General features: G+C 45.8%; 1 protein-coding gene across 1 annotated transcript in view; it reads left to right on the forward strand.

The window, feature by feature from the left end:
* Positions 1–3,743: 3,743 nt before the first annotated feature.
* RGMB (repulsive guidance molecule BMP co-receptor b) overlaps positions 3,744–27,693 on the forward strand; it is a 39,726-nt gene continuing 15,776 nt past the window's right edge. Inside the window, exons 1-4 of the mRNA XM_033163996.1 lie at positions 3,744–3,839; positions 5,837–5,923; positions 12,050–12,288; positions 23,684–24,195. Of these exons, the coding sequence (XP_033019887.1) occupies positions 5,919–5,923; positions 12,050–12,288; positions 23,684–24,195 (756 nt within the window). The 5' untranslated portion in view covers positions 3,744–3,839; positions 5,837–5,918. The remainder of the gene's footprint in view (positions 3,840–5,836; positions 5,924–12,049; positions 12,289–23,683; positions 24,196–27,693) is intronic.

The following is a 27,693-nucleotide window of genomic DNA, read 5'->3' on the forward strand; positions in this document are numbered from 1 at the left end:
AAAGGCACTAAACCACTTTTATGAAAACTCCTGGCACACCAGCAATAAAGATACACGCCTTTCCAATTATGCTGAAAAAAGAAATCCTGCTTTAGCATATTCAAAACTTCTAAGAACGTTCCTATTAAGACCTATGGTGGCACCATGTTATACAGGGAGGGAGAGAAATAAGTCAAAAAGTAGATTCTGAGCAGGCAAGCTCCATCCCTCATATTGAACTTCCGAAATTAAAGAGCACCATAACACTAAAAATATTGACCAAGCAGATTCCCACCAGTTTTGCATCCAAGTAAGTATAGTTAAGACTGGAGCCTTAATTAAAAGTCTGTTTTAAAAGCCAAACTGCACAATAAATGAGTCGTTCATTTAATGTGGCTGCTTTTGCTTTTGGTAACCACCTTGTTTGGGGATCAAGGCCCAGATAAAATCCTCCCTTATCCCCCTTAAGCTTCTATTTATTTGCATTAGGAGAGAATCTCCAAATTGTGGCATGGGTTGAACCCTTTTCCCGCTCACTGCAGTCCCAATCCTGATTGCATCCCCCTGGTACAAGTGACCACACTTGGAATACTGTGTGCATTTGGGTTCACTGCATCTCAAAAAGGTGTCATAGAGCTGCAAAAGATGTAGGTGACAAAAATGATCAAGGGACTGGAGTGACTCCCCTAAAAGGATAGGTTACAACACTTGAGGCTTTTTGGTTAAGTGGGGGGGGGGGATGATGATAGAGGTATATAAAATTATGCATGCTGGGGAGATGGTGGAGAAAGAGAACTTTTCCTCCTGCTCTCAGAATATTAGAACCCTGGGGTCACCCAATGAAAGTAGATGCTGAAAGATTCAGACCTGACAAAGGAAGTCCTCATTTACACTGTATAGGATTTTGCTGTGGATGGCTTTAAGAGGGACTTAGACACATCCATAAGGAACAAAGCCATCAGATGTGGCTAGTCAATTTGGCTCTTTCTGCTCATAAGAAAGACAAGGCCTCCCCCTCCCCCCAATTAGGAAACAAGTGAGGTACAAACAGTGGCAGCATGGCATACTTCTGCTAAAGCCACTCCACTCCATCCGACTCCTTCTGGTTTTTCTTTTCCATGTCCACCTACTAAACTGTCATTCAACATTATTTGCCTAATGAGCATGTTCAGTTCTCATTAGATTGTTTTTTTTTCTGGATTTCTCCCGCCTCTCTCCATTTCCTCCCTCCATTTTACTAATGTTTTACTAAGTTTTGATATATGCTGCAAGCCGCCCAGAGTCGCTGGGGCAACCCAGTCAGATGGGTGGGGTAGAAACAAATTGTTGTTGTTGTTGTTGTTGTTGTTGTTGTTGTTGTTGTTTTCCGGGGGGGTTGAACACAATTGTGTCCAATCCCAGCTATATTAAATTTATCAAATTTATCCGTGGATGTCTATGGCCTGCCATTTCTTCCATCCCTGGGAACATTTAAAAATGGCTTGCCCAGACAATGAGATGGTTCTTTCTTCCACATATTTCACTCTATTTCCTCTCTCCATTCAATTGCCAGCATCCTCCCTCCTGCACCAAGAATCTCCCAGTGTTCCATGCCACTGAGTTATCATGGGGTTGTTTTAGGGCTTCCCCCCACCCACCCACCCAGTTTTCTTGTTCTTGTGTATCCCTTGAGGTTACCCTGAGTCTGTCAGTATTTCTTTCTCGTGCGTCACTGATGTGGTTTTGGCAACCTAAAGCATGAGAACCATGGGAAGAACTGAAGAAGTATTAGTTGTTCGGGGAACCTTCCCTGATTTGCCCTTTTCCTGAAAGTGGGACAATTTGCTTTGAACAATAGTACCGGTAACTGAGGAAGCTTTTCCTAGCACAATGGTAAAGTGATGGGGAGCGTCTGGTCTTGAATGCCTGCCTGCCATGCAGCTGATATAGATTACAAAACCCTGGCAGAAACACAGGTGGGCACCACAGATTTCATGTTGTATCAAAGGTGCCTTAAGGCATAATTCGGTACAGCAATCTGGATACTTCAAGTTAGCAAGCCAATTAACACACCTCAAGGCAGTGGAGCAATGAGGAGAATTCCTGGATACTAGCTATCCAATTCAGAGAGGAAAAGGAGTCACTGAAATGAAAACACAAAGCCGAAGAGAGGATTACTAGTTTAACATGTCGCAACTGGGTGCAAGTTATTGCCAAAGTTCGGCTTTACTCGGCTTGGAATACAGTACCCTGCTCATAATGCCCCTCTGCCCCCTGCTAAGAAAAAGAAAGAAAGAAAGAAAGAAAGAAAGAAAGAAAGAAAGAAAGAAAGAAAGAAAGAAAGAAAAGATCAACAGCACCAGAACTTATAGTTTCTATGATGCACACAATAAGGGTGAGGATACTCTGTACCTTCCTGACACCTTTGTGGTTGAAATTGTAGAAGCTGGGGAAGGCATTCCTATCCCACAGCACTCCTAGTTATTATATCATGTCTCAGAAATGTTACGGCTTTGTCTTCCAGAACATAACGAGACCTATGGATAATTTGCATGCCTGGCGTCTTATTCCACATACCCAGCTGCCAATCTTTGCCTGCTGGTAGCTGGCAAGTCTTGGGATACTGCATAGGTGACCTTGTGAGTGATCTGCCTCCTTAGGTAATCTGCTTTACTGGGGATGCCAAGGCTGATTAATATCTGGAAGAAGGGCCACTGAGATCCCCCATGTGAGCTGCATTGAGGAAGCCATTTAGGTGTAAGTATATAAAAAAAACCAAGGCTAAAATAAGATAACTGGGCTCTTTAACCCAGTCTGCACCGATTTCAAAACTATTTTTACATATGAAAATGCTTTTAAGCATATGGAATGGTTTTTATTGCTTGTATACATAAAATTATTTTTACATATGAAATTGCTTTTAATTGTTGCTTTTATTTTATTTTTTTCTACTGTAACTTCACTTCTTGAGTTATCTGTTTGTCCCAGATCTGAAGAGGGGGCACAGGAGAACTAATACTTCCTGTGAAATTCAGGAGTGACCTCAGATTCAAAGAACGTGTGGAGGGCAAAGTCTCTGCCTGACTTTCCCAGGCCGGTGAAGATGCCTTCTGAAAAATAAAAATAAAGAAAGTTTACTCCAACATAAGAAGCCCTTGTGAATTCAGGAAAGCTACCCAAGCGATGGTGGTGTGGGAACAAAGGCACCCTGGACTTTCCTTTGCCTTCCGATTCTGCCTTGCTGAAATATCGTTTATTTATTTATTTATTCATTCATTCATTCATTCCGAATGCAATCCGGTTCCAGAAATGAACTACTACTACTACTACAGGAGGCATGGGAATAATGAAACATCTGGAAATAAAAGAGGGACCCTGGAGGGTAAAAAAAAAAAAAAAGTGGCTGGCACTGTCAGCAGAGGAAAGAAAGAAAGAAAGAAAGAAAGAAAGAAAGAAAGAAAGAAAGAAAGAAAGTTGCAAAAGGTAGGCAAGAAAGTCGCTTCCTGTCTCATGGCAGGGACCAGGAGAGGCAGCCAGCTGATGGTCCAGATGTTCAGGTACATTCCAGCGGTTTTCGCGAAGGGAGGGGGCGGCGAGCGAGAGGCTGGGACTCGGAGCCGAGCCTGGGAGCGCTGCCTTCGCCCCCTTCATTTGTTTGCGGAGAGACCGTCGCGCTGTCGTTAAACGCACCTCGCCGCCTGCCTGCCTCCCTCTGTCTCTCCCTCCCTCCCTCCCTTTGTGTCAACGCTACGGAGCGCAGGAAGCCGGAGCGGAGCGAGCGCTTCTGGTGGCGGATCCGGAGACCCCGGAGGAGCCGCACCTCCTCGCTCGCTGGCAGCGCGGGGAACGTCAGCGATGCAAGTGACGAGGCGATGCTCGCGGTGAGTTTCTTTTCCCGCGGGGGAGGGAGCGGGAGGGAGGAGGTGGTCGCGGCGGGAGGGCGAGATTTACTTTCCCTGCCTCTCCTACTCCTTCGCGTCGGGGGGTCGGCCTCTCCCCCGCCTCAAATAGAACCTGGGAAATCACTTGTGGCGGGAATTCGCCTCGGGCCAACCTCACACCTGGAGTTTTCAGGCGCTGGCGGGAAAAAGTGCTCCGTCCATGCGAGGCTCGGAGCGGCAGCCTGGCTCTGTCTGAGCCTCATCCGGCGGCAGGGAAGGGCTGCGGAGAGACAGCCGCGTACCCGGGTCCTGAGCCACACTGCTTTCAAAGGGGAATGGGCGGTTCATTAGTGTTGTGCACGCACTTTACCTGGGAGCAAGCCCAGAGCACAGATTGGGATTTCTGAGTAAGCATTCAAGAGATGGTGGATCTCGACGACTGGGGTGATCAGGTCATGCCTACACAAGGATCCCTTTATACTGAGTGAACCAGAACGTCGTTGCAAGGATCCCTGTATAACCAGCGATCCCCAGTGCCTGCCTGGGTCGAGCAACCGGCACCTGCTGTAACAATAAGGAGCAGCAATCTTTTGTTATCAATAACTGAGATTACCCCCCTCCCCTTCCAAAGCACCTGGAAGAATTTTCTTTTTTTGTACTTGTGGGGAAGGCGGCGGGAGTCAGAGTAGCCAGCTTGCTGCGGAGAATGAAGCAACCACATCCCATTGGTTCTCACCTGTCCGTTTTTATCCTCAAAACAACCCTGAGAGGTAGGCTCGGCTGAGAGAGGCAGGGAGTGCCCACCCAACGAGCTTCGTGGCTGAACGCACCAGTGTGAAACCCGAAGTCCTGGCCTGGCCCTCTAACCACTATGCCACACTGCCTCGCTTTCCTCGGAAGCTGCCCGTGTACATTACCCTGGAATGTCATTCTCAAGGAACTGAGGTCGAAGCGAAAGCGCCCGCAGCTTTTGCTAGCCTTAAATCCAGTTTTCCTGGGAATAAAATCTAGGCTCTGGAGCGTCAGGCTGCGATCTTTGAATTTTCAGAGCGTGGTGATCCCACAGCCCGCTCCTAAAATACCCTTCCTCGCAAGGAGGAAATCTCAAGGATTTCAATGGGCTTCCATACTTCTAAGCAAAGCCGGAGGGAAGGGGGGAGGTTGGTTCCGTAGCACCCTCGGTCAATTGGCAAGTAAAATCCATACGTGGGTGGGAGACACTGAGACTCTTAATGAGGGTCATGAGTTCGAGCCCCACGTTGGGCGAAAGATTCCTGTATCGCAGGGGTTGGACTAGATGATCCTCGTAGTCCCTTGCAACTCTACAGTTCTGGGATTCTAAGAGTTTTCTGAGATATCTTTCTTCCAAGAAAAGCGCGACCATTTCCGCGGTTTCACCAAACTGGGAGGGGAACTGGTTTTTGCCTGCACTTGACTTGACGCTGGAAGGAAGGATGCACCAAGCCAGGAATCAACTGAGCTTCGCGGAGTAACTTGCGTCTGGTGTGTCCTTATCAATTTCGGGGCAGCTAATCTGCAAAGTCGGACCCTACCTTAAAAAAGAAAGAAAGTGCGGGGAACCCCCCCTCCACCCCCAGTCTTCCTGGCAGCCTTAATAACCCGTGTTTTTAGGAAAGCAAAGAGCCTGAATAACACATTAAAGGGCTCTGTCTTCCTTGCTGGAAAGCAAGAGGTTAAACTTTGTTTCGGAGGGACGAGCGTGCTGGTTTCCTGAGATAAATGGGCAGGAAGCAAATTGCTTCCCCTGCTCTCTGGCCAGCGGCTCCCAAATGCTTTTTGCACCTGCTACTCTGCATTTTTGCAGTTCGGCGCTGCAAAAAGAAAAAAAACTCCCCCCCGCGCGTTCGCATCACTTCCTTTCAGCCTGGCTCTAGCAGAAAGCCCCTTTCCCCGGGCCCCGGGAAGAAGGACCGTCTCGCCGCTGCCTTGGTTGTTTTTTTTTATTTACGATTGCTGTTGTTTTCGCTGCCGATCAGGTCCTGAACTGCCCGGCGTCCCATCCTCGGAGATGCAGGTTTGACGACGCCCTCGGTTCGCTCGGCGCTACAAGGGTTAAAGATGATGTAAGTAGCCAAGTATTTTTTTTCCTTCTTCTTCTTCCCCTGAGGCGGATTTATTAAGCGCTGCGTGGTGGGTGCGCGCGTGCGTTTGTGCTCAGACTTCCCCAGATGGCCGGAGGAGAGAAGCAATGGAGGGAGTTGGAATGGGACCCCGGGAGTTCTGGGTTCGAGTTTTACAACTAACCCCTCCGGGCTGAATTTGTCCACACACAGACCCCATCCACCAAGTTTCCAGGATTAAGAATCGTGTGCTGGAAAAACAGTTCTGCAAACGGAAATCGCATCCACAGGGGGGCAGTTGAAGCAGCTCACGTCCCTTCTGGGGGACTAGTGCTGTTTGAAGGAGAAGCCACAGTTTATTTCACTAACGTTCCTAGCATATGCTTGACACATGACCAGCTACAATATCCTTCAGTTTCACTTTCCCCTTCCCTCGGCTTTCTGTTTACATGTTGATGCCTGCTTCCTAGACAGTAACTGCTGGATCCTAAGTGTGAAGGAAGGCTGACTGGATCCCCTGTTTTGCCTTCATTCATATAGGGTCTCCCAGCCTAGCTGGGCAAACCAGGAAGGTGTTGGTGACTGGCTGCAAGCCACTTTCAGGTGGAAAGATTTCACCCCTAGATACTTTAAAAGCATCTACTTTCAAGGGAATCTGTTCCCAAAGAAAAGTGCCCCAAACTGGGACCTTAATGCCTCTTTACTTGTAAGTACATTTGAGGTGTACTTGCCGATAAACTTGCAAATAAACAAGATTATGTTGCTCCTGGCTCTTGCCATTTGACCTCCATCAAGTACTCAAACAAGTCCGTAAGGCAGTTAAGGATGAGAGGCAAATAACCGAGTGTTCTTGTTACAATTTAATGGATTTAGTAGGAGTCTGAAGTGCTCTAGTGCTTTCTGTGGATTTAAGCTAAAAAGCATGTGCAGATCTGTCTTGTTGATGGCAGCGTTTTCTTGCTTTCTCAAAGTCCCGGCCTTATGCAAAGGATGGAGACGCCCTCAGATGGAGGCCAACTCCTATCATCCCTGACCATTGGCCATGTTGATTGAGACTGATGGGAGTTGGAGTCCAGTAATATCTGGAAGGCCACAGGTTCCACATCCCTGTCTTAAAACACACACACATTCTTCTGAGTAGCCATATTTAGGCTTGAAACTGGTAAGCCACACTGAATTAAGTAGGGCCAACTAGTAAGGTGAAGATGGCATTTCCATTCAAATGGCTCCTGCCACAGGAACATGGTCGGTGGATGATGAACAGCATCTACTATTGCAGCTGGTAACATGTGGAACACATGTGGTCCAAACTTAAGGGGGTCCTCCTTCAGCATAAGGAGAAACTGAACTGCTCAGTGATTTATTTCCAGTTTATGGTTTTGTTGGAACTTTGCAAACACATGCCAGCACTTCAAAAACCAAACTTTTTCGTCACAACAGATCTAAATAAGACTTCATTAGTGGATGTCTTTTTTTTATTTAAGTGGGGGGAGTAACCTTTTTAATTCAGGGGTATTATGTTGGCACCAGCATATTAAATAAATAAATAGAATGTATATGTAGCACATCTGTTAACAGTGGCATTTATATCACTGCAAAAGATGCAACTGAAAAGCAACATTTCCCAGCCTCTCTACAACTGAAGGAACAGTCAAGCCCCCTTTGGTGAGATGTAGCTTCTTTTAATGAAAGCTGTAACATTTCATGACCTGTGTGTTTACAATAACTCAAGAGCGCCCTCTACAGTGTGAAGGGCTGCCATGCAGTAGAACGAGAGCAGAGAGAGCCTTTTCCTCAAGTGTTTCTTTTCTCTTTTTTAAAAAGTAATTTTCCTGCATTCAGTGATGGTCTTCCTGTAATCTATGCTGAAAAGTCAACTGCCCTGAAAAAAAACTTGCATTTTATATACTTATATAAGTTGACATATTGATTTTTGCCAACTTCAATTCATTCATCGGTTGGATTATTTCTGGATTTGAACTATTTTCTACATATACCCTAGCCTGAATCTAGTACATGTTACAGGAGTTAACAGAGCTTTAAATAAAGGTAGGGCCCCAACTCTTCCAGTGGTCATACTTTAGAAATGCATAATTGTCTTAATGCAGGTGGAAGTATAGCCAGTGTCTCTTTATTGCTTAATAAAATTACCAGAGAAAAATGGTTTGTGAATCTCAGGCAAAACAGATATTTTACTATTTAGGCAAAGTCATAGCTGTCAACTTTTCCCTTTTTTAAGGGAAATCCCCTTATTCCGAATAGGATTCCTCACAAGAAAAGGGAGAAGTTGACAGCTATGGGCAAAGTGCACTCCTAGGCATATTTACTCAGAAGTATGTCACTGAATTTAAAAGGAGTGACTCAAAAGTAGATGTGTATATAACTGCGGATTCAGTTCTACTGAAGTCTGTGGGACTTGGAATGAAACAGGTGGGCTGTAAACTAGCTAAAATAACAGTGATTTTATAGGATTTTATGGTGATACTAGAAATTTGTACACCTTAAGTGGTTCACTTTGCCTCACAAATGTATCCAATGAATGTGATGACTTTGTTGAGAAGCACCTGGTTTTGAGGCAGTAATTAAATACACTCTGTTTAGTACAGTTTGGTACATATTTACTCAGGAAGGAAGCCCTGGGTTCAATTGAGCTTACTTCCACATAAGTGGTAAAGAACTGAAACAACAGGTTCTCTGTGGGAGTTCATGCATCCCAAAGGCCACTTTTGCTAGTCATTATAACTTGATGGATGTGCAGTGTGTACTGTCCTCAAAACTAGATTAGGGATCTGGAACTAGATGTTGTCTTCAGTTACCAACAGACCCAGTCAGCAGAGAAAATGGTCAGGGCTAATGGGAGCTGAACTGCACTCCAATGTTATGTGCAGGTTCCCCATCCCTGCTTTAGATCTTGCTAGACCACCAGCTGTTATATAAACCACCTGAGTGTTGACTGTTGGGCAATGTTTGTGTGAACGGAGGTGGCTGGTGCCCACTGGGGTTGGAGGGGCAGAATGCGGCGCTTGAGCCAGTTACAGACAGAGTCGACTATTTTTAGTTTCCCCATCATCCTCTTTCCTGCTAAATTATACAAGAGTTGCTGAGAATAAGGAAGAAGTTGATGAGTTCTCCCACTTCTCACTGCACTAGTCATGAGAAATAAGGTGGACAGGTGGGGGCTTATTGGCAAGGCACCGTCCCACTTGCCCCAATGAACCAGCCCCTACTGTTCATGATTCCCTGCCTGTATAGGTAGGTTTGCATTCTCTTATTGGCATGGATATAAGCAACGGGGGGTTGGGGGGACTTCATCTGCTCAACTTGTGAAGTTCAGATTTTTGCCAAAGGCACAGGAACAGCATTGGTTAAAACAATTACAAAACAGATTGCCTGGATTGCTTGCTTGAAATATGTGACTATACTGTTGTTTATAAGTGAAACCTCAAACACTCCCCTCAAATCACTCCAAAGGCAAATACAGTAACTTTAGAATTATGGTGGTTGAGGGCACCTGTTTAACAAGGCCCTTGTGCCCTTACTAGAGAGTCACTGCCCTTGAACTCAGTGGGGGGGTACAGGGATGCTGTGGCTACACTAACAGCAAGTTATTGCCTAAATCAGGTACGTCCAACAGGTAGATCGTGATCTACCAGTAGATCACTGGATGCCTGTGGTAGATCACTGGTAGATCACTGGCTCCCCCCAAAGAAGCTCAACAACTTTGGATTCCCTAAAAAAAAAACTCATTTTTTGCCCTGCACCCCCCCCCAAATGGGGCTTTCCTTCTCCCTAAAAAAAGGTCAACAACAACTTTGATCTGAAAGCCTAAAAAACGGGCCTTCCTCCTCCCCAAAAAAGCTTAACAACTTTGACCTGAACCCCCAAAAGGGGGTAGATCACTGCCAATTTTTAACTCTGTAAGTAGATCGCAGTCTCTTGGGAGTTGGCCAACCCAGGCTAAATGACTTCAGGATTAGGTTAAAGTAGGATCTTCAACATTTCTTCTGGCTCAATTCCAGGCCTCTCATTTTTGCATAACAATTCTTCCAAGAAACAGCCTCTATCCAGGTTGGGGGAAAGAGGGTTAATTAAAAAGAAAAAGGAGCCCTTCTGACTGCCCCAAGGAGATATGCATGCGAGCTGATGAAAAGGAAAGTGTATTCAAGTGTTAAAGCAATTCGTGAAGATTAGAGTCCACTTTACACTTACAGATAAGGAAACTGGATGCTGTTAGACACCCCCCCTCGCTTCCACGTTGTGTATATCCCGCCCCTCTTCGGCAGACTCCTTGTCCGCGTGCCTGGCAGCAATTTAGTACACTGCCTTCAGCCTCTGGATATGAGAGAGACAGAAGCAGCAGCAGCTCAGTACGAGATCAGTGCTGCTAACGTTTACATCACAATCCACAAACTATTTCAATAAGAGCTGCCCTCCTGCCAATAAGTGATTATTCTATAGATGCGGGTTAGTTTCCCTTTAAGTTGCCTTGTCTCGCTTAAGCCGCTTTAATGCACCAACCGTACACCACTTGCTTGAGGGTGGGTGGGGTGGGTGTGCGTATAGCCCTCTCTCCCGATCTTTCTTTCTAGAAAATACGCTCGAGCTAAGAATAGGCAGGTTGCTAATTATAGATTCCCCCCCCCCCCCGCGCACGGTAATATATATAAGTGGAGCTTCCGGTCTCGCTTGTTGTTCTTTACAATTCACCAGAGAAGGGTGATTGTTACGGATTAATTATACCAGTTCAAACAAAACAACACCCTTTTAAAATGAGAACTGGAAGTGACCAATTGGAGGATGCCTCAGTCCTAATGATGACTAATTTCAAAGCATGCTTGCTTAGGATGGCAACATTAAAGTCCAGCCCTTTCTTTAGGGATGCCTGAGGAAGTCGTATGCCCCACTTTCCCCACCTAACAAATAACTTCGCTGCTAAATCAAGGACACAAAAAAAGTTAACAGGGAATTTAACTTGAAGCTGAATCTCTACTGGGAGAAGACACAGCGCTCTCTCGACCCCTTCAGGCAGAATCCTACGGGCAAGCCCCACCCCCTACCTTCCAAACATATTGCTGAAAACAAGCAGCCTTCAACCTTGTTGCAGGGTTCCAATTTGGAAGCTTTGCCTAGTCAACGTTCCAGTGTTAAGAGTATGGGGCTGCGCTGTGCCGGGAACGTGATTGGCCGCTTAAAAAGAAAAAAGAAAAAGTTGAATCACGTGGGAACCCCCCCTCCCCTCGAAAGAACAGTTTAGATTACATCAAGCCAGCGCTCACCGGCCGGATCTCTAGTATAGTCTCGGCAGGAATGTGTGTGCTGGGAGGAAGGAGACACGGCCCGGGGGTGGTGCATAGAGGCGCAGACTTCCCGGCAGCGGGGGGGTGGGGGAATCATTGGAGTGTGTGAGGGCTCCGCAGTAAAAACAAAAAAAAAGTCTCTTCCAGGCGGGCCGTTTCCTCCTAGACGTGTAGGGTAACGAGACGACTCTGCACTAAATCTGCAGCCTGCTTTCCGCTTTTGTTTTGTGCAATTGGCCCAGAGCAAAATAATAATAATAAATAAATAAATAAATACCGATAGCCAGCCATTGCAAACACCTAAGCAATAGTACAGGCTCCTTGGAGGAGGAGGAGGAGGAGGAGGAGGAGGAGGAGGAGGAGAAAAATCTACTCCAGAAATTGGTTTAGTTAGGTGGAGGAGGGAGAAGGAGGAGGTAAGTTCCGGCCTCCTATGAGGGTTGCCTTTGTTTGGCTGAACGGGCTCTCTGAGCCAATGGGAGCGCGCCGGGAGGAGTGGGGCGGGCGGGCGGGCGGGCGAGCCGAGTGTGTGTGTGTGTGTGTGTGTGCAGAGCCGAGATTGCTTCCAGTGGGAAGGGTGTCGGTCTGCTTTTCTGCTGCCAGGTCTCGCTCCGCTCGGGAGTGAGGACGGGGCCGACCATCTCCGGGGCTGCTCGGTTGGCTTTCCGCTCACCCGCTTTGTGTCTCTGTTCTTCTTTCTCCCCCTCCTCCTCCCTCCCTCCATCCATCCAACCAACCAACCGCCGCCTCTCCGCGATGCCGCCCTCGCTGGCCTCCTCGTCTGCTCCCGTGTGGCCTGGCGGCCTCTTTCCGCCGTGGGGTTGATCCGAAGGAGGAAGAAGAGGAAGCGCGGAGGCCCGATCGCCTGCTCATGCAGCAGCCCCATCGCCGCCGCCGCCGCCGCCGCCCCGCCGTTGGAGTCCCGCCGAGCTGCATGGACGGGCATGGGGAGAGCGGCCCCTCTCTGCGCCATCGCCGCCGCCGCCGCCGCCAGGGCTGAGCAGCAGCAGCGCCGCCGCCCCCCGCCTGCCCTCCTCGTCCTCTTCAGCCTGGGGCTGCTCCTACACACAGGTACCGCCTGGGCCCCTCTTTGGACGGGGGTGGGGGGGGGTGGTGGAAACCTCCAATAAAACGGGCCGGGATGGAGCGGGCAGCGACGCCCCGACGGCTGCGGAGCTATGTAGTGAGACGTGTTTGTTCGCGAGTTGTTGGTTCGGGGGTTCCCGTTTTCTTTTTCTTTTTTTAACGGGACGTTTGGTGGGCCAGCTGGGCTGCCCAGATCCGGAGTTGACTTCCTCGGGAGCAAGTTGAAAGCCCGCGATCGCGGAAAGTGCGCGCGTATATGTGTGTGTGTGTGTGTGTGTGTGTAGAGGAATCCGAAGTTTTTGCGCGACCCACCTGGAGCGTTGCAGGCGGGGCGGACGGCTCCTTGCTGAAGGCGCGTGGTGTTCCGAGGCTGTTCTTGCAAGTGGGAGCCGCTTGTGCCAAAACGCTTGTTTTACAGCCCGGAGGAATCTGACACACACGCGAAGGCTTCTCTCTCTCTCTCTCCCTCTCCCCTCCTTCCTCCTCCTCCTCCTCCTCCTCTCCTTTCCGCGGTCTCTGCTTTTAAAAAGCAAGTCTGCGAGCCTTCTCTCCCCAGCAAGGCGGCGGGGAAAGGCGCGGAGCGGGGGAGGGGGCTGCCGTGTCTGGGTGAGTTTGATTGGCACCGCTCCCTCCCTGCCCGGGTGTTTACTAAGTCAGCTCCGAGATCAGGTTTCTCTTCTCCTCGTCGCCGCCGCCTCCTCCTCCTCCTCCTTCGCGACTCAGGAAAGAGAGCTCTCCTAATCTGCAGCTGGCGTTGAAGGATTTTGGGAGGAGAAGGCGAGGCGATCTCGGTGAAAAGTCGTTGCTTTCCCTTCTTCCCATCGGCTGAACTTTGAATGCGGATCTGTTTGCGCGGCTGGAATTCTCACTTTTTCTTTTATTTTGGGGACCCGTGCTCCAATGGTGAAACCTGATGAGTTTTGTTTTCTGCAAGATGCCTCTGTCTTGTCAGCTGTCATGCTCTTTTTTTTTAAAAAAAATGGTATTTCTGTTGGCCTTCCTGTAGGAGCCCAAACCTTGCTGGGTTGTAGCCTTCTCCTTTTCATTTCGCCCAGGGAAGCTTGCTGGGCAAAGGACTCCTCCCGCTCAGGCAAACTCATGAACAAAGGTTGGGTTTGTAACATGGCTTGGGTGGGTGGGGGGGACTTTAAGAAGCTAAAAATAAGTTTGGTGTGTATGGGGAAGGGCAGAGTCTGGTTTGTGTGCAGCAGGTCCCGGCTTCAATCCTTGGCCACCCCCAGGTTAGGGATGGGAGAGTCCGAAATCCCGGTGGGATCCTGCCAGGCAGTGCAGACCTAGATGGACCATTGCCTGACTCTGTATAAGGCAGATATTTCTTCTGTTCTTCCTAGCAAAGCTTCTTACATCAGTGCGTGAAGGGGATCTGGGTCCCCAACTATTTTTCTGATAGGGCTTCTGTGCCTTTAACACTTTTGCTTACAAATCAAGGAAGACCTTTTCCTGTCACTATTCACACACCATAGCAATTTTCAGCTTCTGAATGTCTTGCTTTTAAAATTTTTATTATTGCTTTTCTTTATTTTGGAGGGAGTGGGAGCACCCTAGAAGTTTCCTAAAAATGAAAAGTATCTGAAATCAATAGGATTTTGTGCTGTGGTGTTTGGTCAGGCATACACTTATTTTAAATATTTGCAGGCCACCTTTCTGGACAATGTGCTCCAAAGGTGACAGCAGTGATATAAGATACAATATTAAATTAGAAACTATTTAAAACTACAACAGTTAGTAGCAGTACTTGAAAATATTGTTCAGTCAGTAGAAAGAAACTGAGAGAGGCCCACTCTTGGTGTTCCTTGGTGCAAATGCAGAGATCAGATACTGTACAGGAGTCCCAATGAAAATCTACACAGACATATTTTGTGAAGTTCTAGATTGCACAAAATTATATAGTAATACAACCTTGGAATGCTGTGAGAAGAGCTTACTGGAGACATTTCACAGAGTAACCAGAAAGTGTGAGAGATTTGTAGAATTGTAGAGTTAGAAGGGGTCAATCATCTAGTCCAACCCCCTGCAATGCAGGAATCTCAGCTAGATCATGCATAACAGATGTCCATCCAACCTGTGCTTTAAAATCTCCAAGGAAGGAGAATCCACCACTTGTGGGAGTCTGTTCCACTGTCAAACAGCTCTTGCCACCAGAAAGTGCTTCATGTCGTTTAGTTGGAATATCCTTTCTTGTAACTTGAATTGATTGAGAGAGGTCCTAGCCTCCGGAGCTGGAGAAAACAAGCTTGTTCCATCTTCCATGTGACAGTCCTTTAGATGTTTGAAGGTGGCAATCCTGTTTCCTCTTCAGTCTCTTCTTTACCAGGCTAAACATACCCAACTCCCTCCACCATTCCTCTTAAGGCTTGGTTTCCAGACCCTTGATCATCTTGGTCACCCTCCTCTGCACACATTCCAGTTTGTTGATATTCTTCTTAAATGGTGGCGCTGAGAACTGGACACAGTAATCCAGGTGTTGTCTGTCCAAGGCATAAGAGAGTGGTATTACCGTGGTTGTTTTAAGGAAAGGGTTGATTCTAGTTTTGACCCAATATCTCATTGCCAATGAGATTTAACTATATGAAACTGTATTATACAGCTTCTGATAGAACATACCACTTCTTGAAATATTAGAGGCTGACATTGCTTGAATTTTAAGGAAGAGTGTGTTGACAAATCGGCTCCTGTCCCAATCTGAGAGCAGCACCAGCTAAATTTAGGATTCTGGGTGTAGAATAGCTTAGCTTTCAATACGCTTCATGCTCTCTGTGGTCCATTGAGAGAAGCGATTGCCCTTAATCGAAAGGGAACTCGTGTTTGTCACTTGTGATTCTTATCTGTAGGTTACCAACCTGGCAGCTATAGAATGTGTGAGGTTTTTGTTTGCAGAAGGTGTAGCAACAAGTCAGTACTGAACAAAGAACAAATTCTCTTTGTGACTTCCTTTATGAAATATTCAGAAATATTGTTTCTTTGGATCCAGAACTTCTCTTTCTGTTTACAAAGAGGCCCTAGAGCAAAGTCCTGTCTCTCTTGGAACTTTGTAACAAATACTATGAACCAAAACAATAAGGGAGAGTTCATATGGTGTATTTTTTTAAAAAAAATCAGTTTATTTATTACACTTTAGGATCATAGAACTGTAGAGTTGGAAGGGCCCCTGAAGATCTTCTAGTCCAACCCCTGCAATGCAGGAATATGCAACTGGATCGAACCTGAAACATTGGTGTTATCAGACCACGCTCTAACCAACTGAGCTAACCATATTCCCCCTTCCCCAAGGGGTTAAATGTGGTGTACATGGTTCCTCTGCCTCCATTTTATTCTCACAACAATCTTGTGAGGTAGGCTAGACTGAGAGATGGTGACTGGCAGTGGCACAAGGTCATGCCGTGAGCTTTATGGCTAAGTGGGGATTTGAACTCTGGGCATCCAACAAACACTCTTAAATGTACACCACACACTTGCTGCATTCAACAAGTGTACACTCTTATGTCCCATTGGTACACAGTAGTTGAGTTGTAAACTCAGTTACATACAATATTCAATGAGAGTACATCTCCAGTATGTATATACGTTTGCTGCCAGCAAAAGGAAATGGCTTCAGTGACACTTATTAAGTGCATCACTGAAGCAATTCCTTTTACTGGCAACAAGGCAAGGCATGCTGGGACTGCTACACTTCCTGTTCCCTACCAAGATTAACATTCAGTGGAAAGAGTTGTGGTAGAAAGTTGAATGTAGTTCTACCCTTTTAATCTATTCTGCATTTTCTTAATGTTTAACCAAAACACCAGTTTTTAAAATGAAAAACCCCAACTTCTGTAACATCATAATTTTACTTATTAAAATACTGTAAATACATAATTTTCATTGTCTGTTATTCCTAAAAGTATGTATGGCTTTCTTTAATTTACAGCACCATCCTATACACATCTACTCAGATGCAAGTCCTATAGAGTTCAGTGGGATTAATCTGTATAACTGCAGCCTTAAATGCATTGAATATTTACATTTCGAGGAGGATGAGGCTGCAACAAAAACACCAAGCTGCTTAAAATAGCATTTGAACTGGAAATTATTTTTCCAACATGGTATCTCTGATTCCCTCTTGGGGGTATGTTAAATATACAGAACTGCATCCAGTTCTGGGTTGGTGAATATTTAAAAAAAGTACATTAAAGACACCAGGAACCCCTGTTAAGATTTTCCAACTGGGACCTGCTGAGAAATCCTATGCTAAGGTTGCAAATCGAGGCACGTTTACCTGGGAGTAAGTCCGATTGCATCCCAGGAGATCTGATATACAAGTAAACAAGTTTTTACAGATAGCACTGTAAATGAGAACGTGTACAGAAAGAAGCAAGATGTTGACTGTGGCTACTCCAAGACGATGGCAACTCAGTGGGTTGCAATGGAATGAAGCACCTGTGAGGTCAAGGCTGGTTACATTGCCATCTTTGAACTGGTAGGCACACACCTACAAGTTGCGCACCACCTCAGCCCAGTGCCACTGCAGCTCTGCCCCCTCATGTGCCACGACTGATTAGTGCCACCAGTTGTTGGAAGAACTCCATGTAGGAAAAGTACAGTATTATATTCATAACATGTTTTGATTTATAAAAGAACCCAGCATTCGAATTTAGCCAGGCGCCAAGCACGTTTTGTGACCATGTGCAGATCTCTGGATGCCAGGTTGGCAACTGACATCTCCATCTGGCTGGCCCCTCCAGCTTTCTTAAACAGAACTTATTTTTTGCATTTGTGCCCCATCTTTTCCTTCAAGGGCTACATGGTTCACCCCCTCCTCAGTTAATCCCTACAACGACCCAGTGAGGTAGTCTAAGAGGTAGGTGACTGGCCCAAGGTCATCCAGCGAGCTTTATGCCTCAGTGGGGATTTGAACCCTGATACCCCATGTCCATATAGTTAAAGCTATGGTTTTCCCAGTAGTGATGTATGGAAGTGAGAGCTGAACCATAAAGAAGGCTGATCGCCGAAGAATTGATGCTTTTGAATTATGGTGCTGGAGGAGACTCTTGAGAGTCCCATGGACTGCAAGAAGATCAAACCTATCCATTCTCAAAGAAATCAGCCCTGAGTGCTCACTAGAAGGACAGATCCTGAAGTTGAGGCTCCAGTACTTTGGCCACCTCATGAGAAGAGAAGACTCCCTGGAAAAGACCCTGATGTTGGGAAAGATGGAGGGCACAAGGAGAAGGGGATGACAGAGGACAAGAAGGTTGGACAGTGTTCTCGAAGCTACCAACATGAGTCTGACCAAACTGTGGGAGGCAGTGGAAGACGGGAGTGCCTGGCGTGCTCTGGTCCATGGGGTAACAACTAAACAACGACAAACAACAACCCCATGTCTTAGTCCAGCACTCTAACCGCTATGCCACACTGGCTCCCTAGAGTACTTCTGCCCTATAAATTAAGTAGGCAAATAAATATGGGGAAAGCCAAATGTCCCTTAGAGAAGGATCTGAAATACTTTCCTTGGACGCTTGAATTTATTATACTCTGGATTGTTTTATTTGATGTTTCAATGTGTTATAGCTCAAGCAGAAAGGTAGGTATGCTTCAGGTTTTTTCATACATGGGGATAAGGGAGTAAGGATCAGGGTGAGTAGGCCACCTCCACCTAATTCTAACCCCCTTCAGGCAGAGCTTCTTTCTGCTTCCTGAGGCTCAGTCTCGCAGGTCTTCCAGTTGTGACCTGCTGCTGGCCTTGTCCTGTACTTAGTCATGAAGTTGTAGGCCTGTAATATTTTATTATTTTCAGTACACACCAGGGGGGATAAAAATCAATGATATATGATTTTTTATGATTTAAATTGGATTTATTTGATTTAAATCAGATTGGATTTTTAAAATAAAATGCTTTTGGAGGAAAAATCTTTCTAAATATAGTTTTCTATTTAAGTTACATTATAGTCCAAAGGCTGTTCATCAGGAAATAAGGAATTGTTTTAAGTTTTTCATGTGTGCTAAAACTAAGTCTAAGGTTTGTTTTTTTCCTAATTGTTTAACCACATCAGTTAACAAACATGGATACATATGCTGTAATGTTATTGTTTTAGTTAAATACCTATCCTTCACTGCCTCCCGCAGTTTGGCCAAACTCATGTTAGTAGCTTCAAGAACACTGTCCAACCATCTCATCCTCTGTCGTCCCCTTCTCCTTGTGCCCACCATCTTTCCCAACATCAGGGTCTTTTCCAGGGAGTCTTCTCTTCTCATGAGGTGGCCAAAGTACTGGAGCCTCAACTTCAGGATCTGTCCTTCCAGTGAGCACTCAGGGCTGATTTCTTTAAGAATGGATAGGTTTGATCTTCTTGCAGTCCATGGCAGTCCATGCAGGACCTGGGAGACCAGGGTTCAAATCCCCACTAGACCAAGCTCCTAATTTCCCCCCCTTCCTTCCTTCCTTCCTTCCTTCCTTCTTTCTTTCCCTCAAATCTGCCCCCTTCCCCAGTTTCTTAGAAAGCAGATTCTTCTCCGAAACAAGTGCTTTTATTGTCATGCAATCAGAGACTGGCTGTTTCTTTATTTCTGTTGAGGTAACGAAACAGGCCGATCTATAAATCGTAATGCAGAAGGACATGAATCCGGCAACACTGATTTTACTTTCCCAGTGAACAGGGAAACCAACGACAGCAACAAAACCCCTCAACGTCGTGCTTTACCCTTATTAGGGTTTTTATTCCCTGGTGCACTTTTGTGTTTAATCTGAGTTTGAAAACAAGAGCTGTTGCATTCTGGTGTCCATGGAAACCAGTTAATTAAAAGGGGGGAATGAATGCTATTGTCATTTATTTCGGTTGCTTTCTCCGTTTACAACCAAATACAGACGCCTACTGTTTCTGTCTTGCGCTTCATCTTGGCATTTTGATTAGTTGGGAAATTGCTTACTAATGTGTGCACAACTGTTTTTAAGCAGAGTTTGGATGGCCATCTGTCATGGATGCCTTAGTTGAAATTCTTGCATTGCAGAGAGAGTTTGGACTAGGAATTGTATGGTTCTACAGTTCCCAAGACACCATCCTTTCTTAAGAGAGCAAAGCACATTATGGCACTACTTTGAAATGCTCCCGTGTGATGCTCAAGCAAAACTCATGGTATATGGCTTAGAAATAGCTTCTGCTAAATGAGCATATCCTTAAAACAAATGCAAGGCAATTTAATATGGCTAGCTTTTCACTGGGCAATGTAATTAAATCTGTTTTGAAAAATGGCAAGGCTTTGTGTGTGGAATGCTGTTTTAGACTCTTCAGAAGTTTATCCTGGGTGGAATGCTGGAGAGTATGAAAAGACAAGTGTTCAAGATATTTGAGACTACACCCTTTAGCTGGGCAGTGAGCATGCAAAAAACTGGATTTAATTATGTCAGTGCATAGAACTTCTAGACTAGAGCACTTCTCTCCTTTCTCTCTCCTCTAAACTGCCTCCCCACCAACCCCCCTGTAAGGATGCTCAGTGGTTGCTCCTGAGAAATCAGCCAAACGCGGAACTTCTACAAACTAAGTTCTTTATTGTGCAGTTATTTACAGTGGAGCAAAAGTACAAACGTCTATCTCATCCCTCTGCAGAGTCCGGGAATGAACCCTTCCGGTTCTTTGTCCAACAAAAGAGGCGCAGGATCCTGAACCCCCGCCTCCCCCTTCCATGTCTTTCCTGTCTACGAACTCGGGGCGCAGGAAACTGTCCCTGTTCCCCGCTTTCCCCTTGGTGCTCAGGCTCTGCGATCCCTTCAGAGCCCCTGCACCAATTTCCTGCTTCCAACTCCCCCTCCCCACTGGAGGAATGGTCGCTTCCGGAGGAGGAGGGGGATGACGAGCTGGTGAACAACGGGGTGGGTTCCCTGTACTGCAAATGTTTCTGGGAATCTGCCTGCCGTGGGGTGGGGGGTTTCCTGACAATCCCCCAAATGTGAAAAGCTATCTAACTTTATAATGGAGAAAAGATAATTTTATTCCTTCCCTTCTCCATCATAAGTTTGTATGTGTGTTAGCCAGCTTTATTTTTGGGGGGTTTGAAGATAAATTCCCCAGGTGTAGAACATTCCGATTTCTTTTCAAGTATCCCTTAAAAAAATTAAACATGTCAGAATTGCGTGTGTAAAGTTTGCAGAAGAACACCCTCAAGATTTCATCAGTTTGTGGCGGAAAGCTTAATTCCCTTGCAGCCGCCTTTGGTTTCAAATTAGCATGATAAATTATCTTTTATTTTTAGAAGGGCATGTTCTTAATTCTCTCCCTTCCCCCAGTTGTGGACACAGCCCATCAAGTCTTGCATCTGCAAACTGGTTTAACTGAAACGTGTATTCAAGTAACATGATAAAAGCCCTAAAATTTATGACAAGTGAGCCATGAAATTATATTCTTTATCATAATTAAGTACTTTTTAAAAAATCTGTCTTTTAAAGCTTATGCATAACATATCTCTGTGAGCCCCACAATGAATGCCTGCTTTTCTAAATTACTTAGCTTTGGATCAGTACTTTTATTCTGGGGGGTACTCGAGGGTACGCACTGTGCTATTTTTCTAGAAAAAACTCACCATGAACTCTTAGAATGGCAGTGAGGCTCTAAGTTCCGGAGAGTCCTGGCTGGAAAAAAGCATTGGGTACGCAGTACTAGTATCTTTTTTTCTACAAGAAAAGCATCATGACTAGGATTAAATATGGGCACTATGTATTTTTAAGGAGGCGGGAGTTGCCCCAGCATCCTAAAACGAGTTTTGTACTTTTATTGTTTTGTACTTTTATGTCTAGGACAATGTGTGATGTTCCTTCCCTGCTCACTTTACTATTTCATGTATACAGTTGTACCTTGGTTCTCAAACTTAATCTGTTCCGGAAGTCCGTTCCAAAACCAAAGTGTTCCAAAACCCATAGAAAGTTGTGCAAAATGGATTAATCCATTCCAGATTTTTTTTTTTTTAAAAAACAACAACACCTAAAACAGCAATTTAACATGAATTTTGCTATCGTAACGGGACCATTGATCCATAAAATGAAAGCACTAAGCAATGTACTGCAGTCACACAATCAGTAGCTGAACTAGGTTCCACACAGTCACAAGAACAAAACAAAAAAAGCCACAAAACCGCAAAATAAATAGCAAAAACAGACAAACCTCAGCGTAACACTCAAAACAGAAGTGTGGCACTCAAAAGGGAACATGTTCAGCTTCTGAAAAAAAGTTCGCAAACCAGAACACTTCTGGGTTTGCAGTGTTTGGGTTCCTTTTTAAAAAAAGTTTTTAATAATTTTTTTTATTGATTATTTTAGTTAAACAAAAAAAGAAACATCTTAATCCGACTATATTGTATGACATTACAAATGCAGTGTTTGGGTTCCAAGTTGTTTGAGTACCAATGCGTTTGAGAACCAAGGTACCTCACTTTTCCTGCAAAGCGCTCAAGATGGCACACCGCTCTCTTCTCTTTCCCCCTCCCCACCCCTCCATTTTATATTTGCAACAACCCTATGAGGTGGGCCAGGATGAGGCCCCGCTAGGCCAGTTTTGCTAGGCTACATCATTAGGGAGTGAGCAAGATACCCACTAGCATTAAGCACCTCTGGAAGGGCAGCTAGAAAACTAGTGCTGTTTGGCTGCAAGATTTCCTTGCTGTTCTGTGGCTGAGGTACATATTGTTAGTTGGCTTCTTCCATGCTCTTGGCTGCTTTGCAGCAGGCAAACGTGCTTTAAAGAAGCATATACGCAACAGGGGACCTCTGTCGGGACGGGAGCTCCCTTGCGCATTATGGTTTGGCCATGTGCTCTGCATGCGCCTGTCGGAAGCATTATGTGCATAGCGGTCCCAGAGTGGAAATGGAGATGGCCTATTGTGTTGATTTTACTAGGGCTCTCCTGGCTTGTGGGCTTTCAGTTGAATTAGAGCATGGTCCTGATAATGTCAAGGTTGCAGGTCCAATCCCTATGTGGGACAACTGCAAATTCCTGCATTGCAGGGGGTTGGACTGGATGACCTTCAGGGTCCCTTCCAGCTCTACAATTCTATTATTCTATGAGTTTCCTTAATAACTGAGAATGAGAGGGAGAGAGAGAACACTTTTCCAGGCACTTACTGAGCCAGACTCCTGCCCCCCCTCAAAAAAACCAGGCAGTCATGAAATAGTGTGAAGTTGGGAGAGTCTGTTTTTTTTTTTATTTAAATGTGAATTGAATTGTTAATTTACCACCTGCATTCCATAGCCAGTCTCCCCCTTAGGCTAGCCAGGCGTAGCTGCAGCATGTGGTTTCCGTAGTTAACAAATATTAAGTGTAGTTTTAAATAATTATGGGACTGTGGTCGATAGGGAAGGGTGGGGCAAAATCTCTGTAAAAAAATAAAATAAACCCCAAGTACTCAGCTTTCAGCCATGAAGGGAAGTAAGACTAAATCTGGACTCTCCCAAATAAAGAGTGTGACTTAACAGGTTCTTTTCTTTCTGCTTTGTAGAATATGTGCAGGTTATGTGTACCGTCACATTCACACCATACGTTTAAAACACTGTGACGCCACTTTATTCAGTCGTGCCCCCGCCAAATTCTGAGAGTTGTTGTTTGTTAAAGGTACAGAGAGCTCTTAGGAGTCCCCTGTTCCCCTTGCAGAGCAACAAATTCCAGAGTGGTTCAGTAGTCATTCTCTCTTTCACAGGGAACTCTGGGAATTGCATCTTGGCCAGCCTCCAGCCAAGTTGAATATTAATAGAATCGTAGAGTTGGAAAGGAACCCCAAGGATCATCCAGTCCAACCCCCTGCAATGCAGGAATCTTTTTGCCCAGTGTGGGACTTGAACCCACAGCCCTGCGATTAAGATTCTCATGCTCTACCGACTGAGCCAGATGGCAATGGAAGCTACAACTCACTCATCTGGAGTTAGTCTCACTGAAGTCGCTGGTGTTTTCTTCTGACTGAGCATGGATGAGATAAAGCCCTTTTTGAGCATGCTCTCAGGGAATAACAAAAAAAAGTTTTGCTGAAAGTCCTATTCATGCGTCTGTTAGAGCATATCATATATAATCCGAGGGCCTTCTGGCGGTTCCCTCACTGCGTGAAGTAAAGTTACAGGGAACCAGGCAGAGGGCTTTCTCTGTAGTGGCACCCTCACTGTGGAACTATTTGACTTTTAGACGACATCTGAAGGCAGCCCTGTTTAGGGAAGTTTTTAATGGTTGATGTTTTATTGTGTTTTTAAATATTTTGTTGGCAACTGTGCAGAGTGGCTGAGGCAATCCTGTCAGATGGGTGGCATATAAATGTTGTTGATGATGATGATGGGTGGCATATAAAAAATGTTGTTTGTTTGTTTTGTGAAAAATGAATCACTCCCAGTAACGTCCGCTCTCCTTTTGCCTAGGCGATTGCCAGCTGCAGACGCCGTGTCGAATCCAGAAGTGCACCACGGACTTTGTGGCGCTGACTTCCCACCTGAACTCTGCCCTTGATGGCTTTGATTTGGAATTCTGCAAAGCCCTGCGTGCCTATTCTGCCTGCACCTACCGCAACTCCAAAGTCTGCCGCGGGAACCTGGTCTACCATTCGGCTGTGCTGGGGATCAGTGATCTCATGAGCCAGAGGAACTGCTCCAAGGATGGCCCGACATCCTCGACGAACCCCGAAATCACCCACGACCCGTGTAATTACAGCGGCCGCCAGGGAGCCGGCGAACTTCGCGGGGGAGGAGAGCAGACTCCGCCCACGTACTTTTTCTGTGGCCTGTTTGGAGACCCACACCTGCGGACCTTTAAGGATCACTTTCAGACCTGCAAAGTGGAAGGGGCGTGGCCCCTCATAGATAACAACTACTTGTCAGTGCAGGTGACAAATGTGCCTGTGGTCCCCAGATCCAGCGCCACTGCCACAAATAAGGTGCGTACAAAGGCCTTATTTTCTGCTTTTAAAAGTTACAGTGGGATTTGAAATTTATAGACAGTGGGATTTTGATGAATTGGGATATGGAAGAAAGGACAAGGCGCGGAGTTGTGCCAGGCAGGGAATCCCTGAGCTGGCTTATACGAACCAGGTGGAAGAGCAAACCTGTTAGCATGACAAAATGGGTCATCCCAGAGGAATCCTTTGGCCTGGAGAGACAGATGTTGCCAAGGTGATGGGGTGTGTTTTTGAGGTGACAGGAAAAGAGAGGTGTTGTTTTTTTATAGCAAGGTGTTCTGGGAAGAAGAAGGGAGAAGAAAGACTGGGATCCATCTTGGGCAGGCTGGCTTCACTGCTGGGGGGGGGGGCAGGCCCCTCTTGAAGTGACCATGCTTTAAGATCTGGGCTTCCTCCATGCAGATTGAATTGGTAAATAAGTGAATAAACCAGATTTCTTAAAGCCAAGCCAGTCTCTGACGTGTCTCAGTTCTGCAAAGGAACACCAACCCTGGGTGAGTGCCTGGCACCCCCTGGGATCTTGCAGAGAGTGGTGGTGGTGGCAGCGGCACACGATTTTTGTAACAATATTTTAAATCCGAAACTTTCCTCCCTCCCCCTTTTTGGTGATGGTGGCGAGAAAGTGGAGTTGTTGCATGTGAATGCATGTTTGATTCTTTCAAAAAATGGCTGGCGTGCATGCCCAAGATGCAGACCACCTACTGGGGACATCATGGAGTGGAATGGAGAAGGCACGACCAGAGGGATGAATGGGCAGTAGGAAGCCCAAGTGGCAGCATTTGTGTAGCCAGTGGTGGTTGCACATGGGGAGACTAGAGAACATGTAATCAAAGCATGCTCACGGATAGGTGGCCAAGAGACAACTGGTTTTAAGGAGCAGCTCACCTGCTATGCTGTGCAGAGAGAGACCAAGGGAAGGTCTCTTGTGCTGTGGGCAGAGAACACTGGCTGAGAGTTGATGAAGAATGGAGGGTTTATGAGCAGCATTAAAGTTCTCCAAATCCTGAAGGAAAGGTGTGGTTGGGAATAACTTGGATGGAATTGCATTGCGGTGAAGCACATAATGTTGGTTTACAATCTGTAAACAAGGTTTGGTGGAAAGGAGATCGAGCTCTACTAGCCAGTTTTTGATTGGCTGTGTTGTGCCTGGCGGCTGAGTGCAATTGGAGATGGATTTTGACACGATAGAGCATGGTGCTGATAAGGCCAAGGTCGCAGGTTCGATCTGCGTATTCCTGCATTGCAGGGGGTTGGACTAGATGATCCTCAGCGTCCCGTCCCAGTTCTGTGATTCTACAAATTATTCTGTTCTTTAGCAAGAGTACATACTTGGGATCACACGACAGAGATGTGTTAATTCCAACTGTTAAAGAGATCCTGAAAACGCACTCTGGTAAATGTAAAGTGTGCTGGGCTATGAGAATGTTAAGTTTTCTTTTTAAATGTTTATTATTAGTATTATTAATAAATACATTCTAATTAAATTATACAGTGCTGATGCTAGTGGGCTAAATGGCACTTCTGGCATCTATTGTCTTAAATTTTGTGAGTAGTAGGATTAAAACACTGAAAAGGGAACCCCCCCCCCACCCCCTGTTACGAGGAATATTTCCGACCGAGAAGAGCTGTATGAAAGACGTGACTTGTTTGTATGAATTAAAAAGGTGGAGGCTCTGGGTCACTGCTCTTGGCAGATTTAGTCTGACATTATTCTATTGGGTGGGGGAACTTCCCTCTTGACTCAAAAGATGGCTTTGGCCCATATTGAGCCAGTGTTGCAGTCCATTAAGTACAACGAATCTTAAGAGGCCTGAGTTCAAATGCTAAGACCCGCGGAAGGATCTTGGCAGTTTCCAAGTAGGGGAAAATGGAGATTTGCCTTAGAAGTTGCTTCTGAGAATGACTTCATTAAGGAACCGCTGTTAGTGCCTCTGGGCTTTTGGGCTAAAGAGCAATCTGAAGTTCAGAGTGGTTATTAAAAAACACAAAAGTGACGTAATGCTGCTTCAGAGTGCCAGTGGAAGCATACAATTAGCAATTTGTAAGATAAGTATTTTGGGAAGAACAATATGCTTGGTACTTTTCTATGCATAATTGACCCTTGATGCCCCCCTCCCCCCCCCCGCTTCAAAAAAATCCTGCCTGCCTGCATATCAGCTCCAAGCTGCACACACAATTTGATCTGGGGTGTGTTAATTTTTTAAAAAAAACAACAAAAAACCCTCATGACCTTCCAAGGTGCTTTTTTTTGTAGCCATGGAGTCATTTTATGACCTAACTATTCAACATGCTATCAAGGCCAGTTCAAGAACTTATTGGTGACTTGCTTGGAACCCAGTTATCCCAAGGCCCTCTTCTCATTACTCTGGCCTGTCTGGGATTAATGATCTACTGGGAAGGCTCTTTCCACCATCTCTGAGTGATGCTCATAGTTCAGCAACTCGAGAGAGGCCTTCTCCTGGGTGGTACCCAAGCTGTGGAATGCCCTCCCCTTTGAAAAATGGCTGGCACCAATAGTATTTAGTGTTGCACGCTGGCTACGAACTTAACCTTTTCCACCAGGTGCTTATTTTGTCAGGCCAGCAATAGTGAAATTGAGGAAGAGCAGTTGCAATATTTGTGGTGGTTGTTTTTCATAGAATCGTAGAGTTGGAAGGGACCACGGGGGTCATTTAGTCCAACCCCATGCAACGCAGGAATCTTTTGCCTAACGTGGGGCTCGAGCCCACAACCCTGAATTTCTGTCCCACCATTTCTCAAAGCACCTTAAGGCACTGTACACCTCCCTCTCTCCTTCTCTCTCTCATCCTCACAATAGCCCTGCAGAGTAAGTTAGGCTGTGAGAGAACGATTGACCCCCAAATCACCCACGGGGCTTCATGGCCAAGTAGGAATTTGAAGCCTGGTCTCCTCAGCTCTTAGTTCATCACTCTAACCCAGGATTTCTCAAACTTGGGCGTTCAACTGTTTTTGGACTACAGTTCCCATCCTCCCTGACCATTTGTCATGCTAATTAGGAATGATGGGGGTTGTAGTCTAGCAACAGCTGGAGACCCAGGTATGGGAAACCCTGTTCTAACCACTGGCTTTCGGTAATTTTTTTTATCTTAAACTGTGTCACCCACCTTGGGATCTTTTGCTGACGAAGGCTGAGCTAAAGGTGAAATAACAATAAATAAATTTCCACATGACATTTCGTTCCCTTTGGTGAATGGATAAGAGAGGTTTGAATAAGTGAGCTGTCAGATACCGAAGTGGATGCTCTTCTGAGTGGTGCTGGTCTTTTGTTACTACTTAATGTGGTTTTGAAAGTTGCATTGCCCAGGCTCACAATCCTGGGGAAAAGCGCTGTGTTCAACACCCTTCCTTTTAACAACAGAAGCCAGCAAGCACAAAAAATGAAAATACCACCGTCAATGTTAAGAGGTGATTGATCCAAACCGTCCATCTGTATCCACAGGGATGTTGAAATAGGCA

This window comes from Lacerta agilis, chromosome 11 (genome assembly GCF_009819535.1).
Source record: "Lacerta agilis isolate rLacAgi1 chromosome 11, rLacAgi1.pri, whole genome shotgun sequence".
NCBI classification, from domain to species: Eukaryota; Metazoa; Chordata; class Lepidosauria; order Squamata; family Lacertidae; genus Lacerta; species Lacerta agilis.